General features: G+C 45.1%; 1 protein-coding gene across 1 annotated transcript in view; it reads right to left on the bottom strand.

The window, feature by feature from the left end:
• Glut4EF (Glucose transporter 4 enhancer factor) overlaps positions 1-5,327 on the bottom strand; it is a 93,060-nt gene extending 87,733 nt beyond the window's left edge. Inside the window, exon 1 of the mRNA XM_018501993.1 lies at positions 4,540-5,327. Coding sequence (XP_018357495.1) covers positions 4,540-4,929 — 390 coding nt within the window. The 5' untranslated portion in view covers positions 4,930-5,327. The remainder of the gene's footprint in view (positions 1-4,539) is intronic.
• Between the last annotated feature and the right edge of the window lie 963 nt (positions 5,328-6,290).

The following is a 6,290-nucleotide window of genomic DNA, read 5'->3' as shown; positions in this document are numbered from 1 at the left end:
GACGCGCGCGCGGCGTACACTGCGCGGATCCGGTTCGTTTTTCCACGGCGCAACCGCGGTTTCTGCGAAATGGAGCCGAGCCGCGCCGCGCCGCGCCGCGCGCTGGTCACGCCTGAGCTGCCTAACGGAGGTACAGAGATATCGCGTTAATGCGTTCCACGTGGGGTCACCCCGGTAGCCGGTGCACCGGCGAGTACTACCGTATCCGCTTCGCACGCGCAATAGAGCCGCGCTCTCGCACGAACGCAAAAGCTCGTACGCACGCTCACGCACGCTCGCTCACGCCGCCGCCACCGCCGCGCCGCCGGTCGCAGTGCCTCTCATTACGAATCTTACCGCGCCCACGTAGCGGTATCGCGAGGAATACACTATGTATTCCTCCGGCATGCTTCACCGAGTGTAATGGTTATATATTCGTATGTATACGTATTGCACCCAGGGGATAAAAAATAAATCCCATCCCTCCCTCCATTCTTGGGAAATTCCAATGGATGAGTATATAAACGTTGGATGTTGCTAAGGATTGACGAGTATTATTTTGTAAAACGGGGATTAAGAAGAGAATTATTCTTTAATCTATGAATTATTACTGAGCTTTTCTCGTCAAACGTCGCAAATATTATATCGATTTTATTAAAAAATTATTACCGTGGGCTAATTATGGGAAATCGTCGAATTTATGGTAAATATTATTTGTGAAATAATAAATTATTACTACGTGTTAGTAAAGAATATATTACTGCACAAGTAAATAGTGTAAAATAATTACATTAATTGTTGGAAATTTTTGTTCTTCAACAGTTTGTTCTTCTTGCGTTAAGCGATATTTATCGCGATATATACTTGCGCTGCAATTTCGCGAGCGTGCAAAAATGGACGCGGTGGGATGGCACGTAATTCGAGTCGGCTCCGGCGAGAAAATTGACGGATCGCGCATCGTATACGGCATCGTGTGACGTCAACGACACGAGAAGCATTTCCCTCTGTTAACCCACTCGTTAACCCGTCCGCTTATCGACTTTCAATTTTACCGTCTCAAGTCCGTGGCGAGACGTTTCTTGGCCCGCCTTCGTAAATTCACTGTATTCGACACGGTAACATCGGATATTGATAACGCGACATATAGTATATTGTTCTAAAAAATCTCTATTTTCATTATATCGATTCATTTTATATTATCCAATCAATGTGTTATCACTATTATATTAATTTCATAAAATCATTTCGTTATTAACTGCTACAATGTAACACAATTTAAATTAAAGGAGATTTTAATAATCTCTGTATTTTTATTAACTTTAATAAAAACTACAAGAAAAAAGTTAAACGGTTACTGCGTTTAAAAATAGCTACATTTTTGTTTAAAAAAGAGAAAACCAAATTATTTATATTTCAAGAATTTATATACTTATAAAAATTAGCATTATTTTCGTCAAGAGTTTAGAATAAACAAGGTTGCAAACAAAAATGATAAATGATGATTAAAGAAAAGGACCTGAGGCGATAGATAGATTAAAATACAATTTGGGTTATTATTTATACAAATTATTTGTCACTTTCTATCATTAGTCATTTGTCGCTGGAGAAAAATATAAACTTTCAAATATCGAGTAGAATTTGTTCGACGTTGTCACCTTCCTGAATTTTCTGTCGCGGGAAGCGAGACTTTTCCACCGAAGGTGGAAGGCGAGAGGCGAAACAGGGTTAAAGGTGGCGGCGGTTGGATTCTCCGGTGACGGAGCCGGCGTTCTACCAACGCGCGCTCGAATTGGGATGCAACGCGTGACGAGGCGAAGCTTTTCCCTCCCTCCGTACCGTCATCTATCCCGTCAGCGCAAAGGGAAAGAGAGAGAGGAGGGAAAGAGAGAGAGGGAGGATCGTGCTCATGCGCACCGTAAATGGGGCAAGCCACTCGATCGTCCACTTTAGGAACGGGGTCACGAAAATTAAATTTTCTGATTAACGACACACGCGCGCATCGGCGTTCCCGTTGGCCGCGACGTGTTTCACGACTCTTCTTTCTTTTTAATAGCCCGCGTATCTTTATCCGGCGTCGTCGCCCGGGATGTCGCGTTCGCCGGGATATAAAGCGCTTTTATATACCGCGCGTACGGATTCGATCAGATTCTGAGCGTCTTTAAAGCGGTCCCTTCAGATCGGCACGTCTAAACGCTCGCAAAAACCAATGTACTTTACTTCTAATCTTGGATAACCTACAGACCCTGTAACAAAATCTGGTCACGAGAAATTTTGTCACAAAACAAAATCGAAAAAGAAGATATGTATACTACCTCTTTTTATATATATACTATCTCATTTGAATTTTTATATTATCTTATTCCACTTACTGAAGTTGACAAAAATGACGGGTCAATCAAAAAGTTTTCTTCCATCTTGTGACCAAACTCTGTTATAGGATTTCTACTTTTTAAAATCTTTGGAGTGAAACCTAACTCCAAAGAGTGAAATTTTAATCTCAAAAATTGACAATTGAGCCACTGCTTCACCCTGGCACAATTGTCACTCTTTGTCACTCTTTAGAATTAGATTCTACTCCAAAGATTTTAGAGAGTAGGTCCAACTCTTTATCTCTAGCTCTAAGAATTAGAAAAAGATGAAGAGCAAGTTGAGGAGCCGAGATGATTGAAGTTAATCTACATTGGTAGAAACGGGCATAAATTGTCGATGTCGAAACGTTCGTTTCGTACCACCTAACGAAATTAGATCGCGCTCGGATTCTGTGACTCGAATCTGTCGTTGAACGAGCGTGTATACAACTTCACTTTGAAGGAGTCGGGCCTGCCGGGCGTACGCACGATCGTCGTGCGATTTACAGGCGGTTAGCGTGCGCGCAAGCGCGTTGTGCCTGCGTCTTTTATGCTAGCGAGAGTCCCGGGATATGACGCCATATCTCGTACGCGCTGCACGAGTACGCTCGGTATTACGCCTTCGATTCGTTAATCTTCTTAAGGATCGTTAACCCGCTACGCGCCAAGAATACCCAAATCACGTCGACGCGATGTCTATAACCGGCGTCGCGAGACGCCGCGTGAAGTCGCGTAAAGTCGCGAGGCTTTTACTTTCGAATTCGCGCTTTCCAGGCGAACGAAAACGTTTGTTTTATGTTTTATTATAGCCGAGTTTGTTTTGTATTATCCGCGACTTTCGATTTTCTCATCGAAGCGCATATTCGACGCTCGAACTACGCAGCTTTCAGTTTTTAACATAGACGTAGTAGATATGTAGACTCTGAGTATTCCTTGAACTTTGCATTTGGAGGTCGATTGTGTATCTTGAAACGAGTGAAAATTATAAAAGTGAGCAAAATTTATTAGAATCACGGTTATCACATAAATTCCTTATCCTAAAATTCTATAACTTTTCTCCAATTTCCAGGCAAAATTTTACAATTTTTCCTAATTTTCAATAATTTTTTGACATTTTTTATATTTTATATTGTCCTGGTTTGGAAATTGTTAAATATTTTGTTGAGAGAGATTTAACATAGCAATGTAAATTATTATTAACGTTGCTTGCATTTTTAATTGTTAAATTGGTAGTATTTGGAAACTACGTAGGTGTGACGTTATACATATATTAAACTTCTTTAAAGCCAAAAATTTTAATTTTCCAAGAAATTTTGTAAAATTCCCTGACTTTTTCCTGATTACCAGTGTTGTGAAAACCTTATAGAATGCTTATGACTTTATTGGTCAATACCTAATAAACTTGTTCACTTTTGTAAGTTTCATCTCGTATCAGGATACACAATCCCTATGCTCCACTAAAAAGAATTGAAACATCTCTCAGCATCTCTGTTTAACTATTTTAAAAAGAAAGAAAACGATATAAATCAAGTTACTTCACACTTTTCAAATAGAGACAACTTTATAGAAATGCGCAGTCTATTCTTATTACGTCCATGATTTTTAAGAACGTCGCGTGTCATGTGGATCGAAGTTAGCATATACAGTTAGGAGAAAACCAGCACTTTTCATCGAGAAAATTGGCGCTCATGGAACTTCACTGTCTTCCAAGATATCTATAGATCTTTTAAACTTTGACAAATACCGTGAGGTCTTTCAACATTCAATTTATGATAACATCTACGATAACGAAATGGTCTCGCGAACAATGTTTATCATTGATTCGGTACATACGTGTAGTTTCTAAATTTTTTGGAGTAGAATTTCACTCTAAAGAATCAAAATTGAGCCAGTCTTAAAAAACATTGGCTCAATTCTCAATCCTCAAAGTAAGATTCACTCCAAAAGTTTTAAAAAGTATACATGTATATACAAAAAAACGATAACTAGATTGTTTGTTGGATATGTATATGTATATATACACAAATCTAATTGAATTTGCAATTTAGAATTTCAATTTAACGGCATACAGTTCCGCGCGAGTGGCACCAATAAAGTTTGACCACTTGTCACACGTGTGCGTCCGCGCGGCGATCAGAAGTTGGCGACACACACACACACACACACATAGATACACGCAGATACGCAGAATGTAAGTTGCCGACGGACTCACCTCTTGCCCGTTCGGGGCAATGACCACGTCCACCTCGTCGAGATGCTGACGATGCTCCGTGACCTCCGCGTGAATCTCCCTACCGTTGTACGTTAGATAAACCTTCTGACCGGGTACCAATCGCGCGCCAGTGACGGAACCGAAGCCCGGTCCGATGAGATCGCGGTCGGTGTACTCCTTCGGACTGGGCGGACTGCCGCCGGTGATGTCGAAGCGTACGGAGTACAGAGTCTTACTCGTGCCCGTGACGCTCTTCTGCCCCGGTGACTCGGCGGTCTGCGGCGTCTTCACGGCGCAAATGGCGCCGCTGTAGTACTTGCCGTCCTGACCGGGAGCGCACACCCTGGTGCCGATTATGCTGCGCTTTGCCAGCCTCTTGCCCGTCGACATTATTCGTTGCTTCTACCAGGCGACGCGATATCACTCGGTTTCGCGCAAATCAGAACAATTCCGGTCCCTCGATTTCTCACTCTCTCTCTATCTGTCTCTCTCTCTTCTTCTTCTTCTTCGTAGCGGAGGATCATTCGATCGTTCTCATCGATCGTTTTCGAGCGCGGAGTCCCGTTGTGCGAGGCACTCGTTGGACGCGCAACGCGACGCGAAACATTCACACGAGCAACTTTACACTTTACACTTCTGTCTTTGACGTGCTTGCTCCTGTCCACTCGACACACTCGTTTCCACTGTCCCTGTCCTGCGACGCGCGTTTTCGAACGCTCGTATCGTTCTCCCTCTCTCGGTTACGAGGTACAGTGTTCGAAGAGACGCTCGTGGAATATATAGCCGAAAATGCACAGCGCGATTCACAGAGTCAACGCAGGGATACACCATGCACGTTTAAAAGTTTAAAATTCCAAATAGGCGCGAGGTAAACGGCTGACGACGCGCCGCACTCCCGAAAGATGATCTTTTTCGAAAGGATTCGAATCCTCGAGCACGCCGCCTCGCTTTAGGTCATCGTAGCGACCAGCAGCTCTCTTCGTCACACGCACCAATCACGCCGTTGTGTACCTGCCACCGACGGTGGTGGCAGTGTGTTTAAAACACTCTCTCGCAGGAGAGAGGAGGGAGTAGGGCAATAGGTACGCGATCCCTGTATGCACGAGGAGGATCTTTAAGCGCGCGGCGGCCTCCGTGGCCTGAACACAGAACTCAGCGTATCAACAAAGCGGCGTGCACCGTCGCCCGCGTTCGTCACACCGTCCGCATATTCGAGGCACTTCGTGATCGATTCGTGGCGATGCGTTGGCGTGCACACGGCTGACAGCATAATAATACGTGGCTAACGCGCGCCGACGTTAAACGGGGGTCCGATGGTAGACGGCGTCCTAGCCGGGTCGTTAGACTCGTACGTTTAACAGCGATCCGCACAGGAGAAGGACTCGCGGCGCCCGACATGTGACGCACAGCTGAGCGACCGGGAGGGACTGAGGACAGACTGCCAAGCGGCTTTCACTGCGCCGGCCGGCCGTCCGGGAAAAACAGCTGATAGATAACAACAAACCCACGTGACCCGGCCTCGAGCGCCGATTGGCCGCTCGCGCTGACCTACTTACTCCGATTGGCCCGCCGCCCGGACAACGAGACGAACGGGAAAAAATCGCAGGCTTAGAAGCCTAGGCAAAGAGCGTCTGCTCGCTCAGACTCTCCACTCCGCCGCGCTTCTACCCCCCCCCCTCTCTCCCGGTGCAATTTCCCCTCTCTCGTCCCACCGCGCCCTCCGCGTACTCCGGGCTTGCGTACTCGGCGTT

The sequence above is a fragment of the Trachymyrmex cornetzi genome, unplaced genomic scaffold (genome assembly GCF_001594075.2).
Source record: "Trachymyrmex cornetzi isolate Tcor2-1 unplaced genomic scaffold, Tcor1.1 scaffold1462, whole genome shotgun sequence".
In the NCBI taxonomy this organism is placed as follows: Eukaryota; Metazoa; Arthropoda; class Insecta; order Hymenoptera; family Formicidae; genus Trachymyrmex; species Trachymyrmex cornetzi.
Note: the sequence above shows the minus strand (reverse complement) of the source record. Positions and strands in the feature narration are given on the sequence as shown.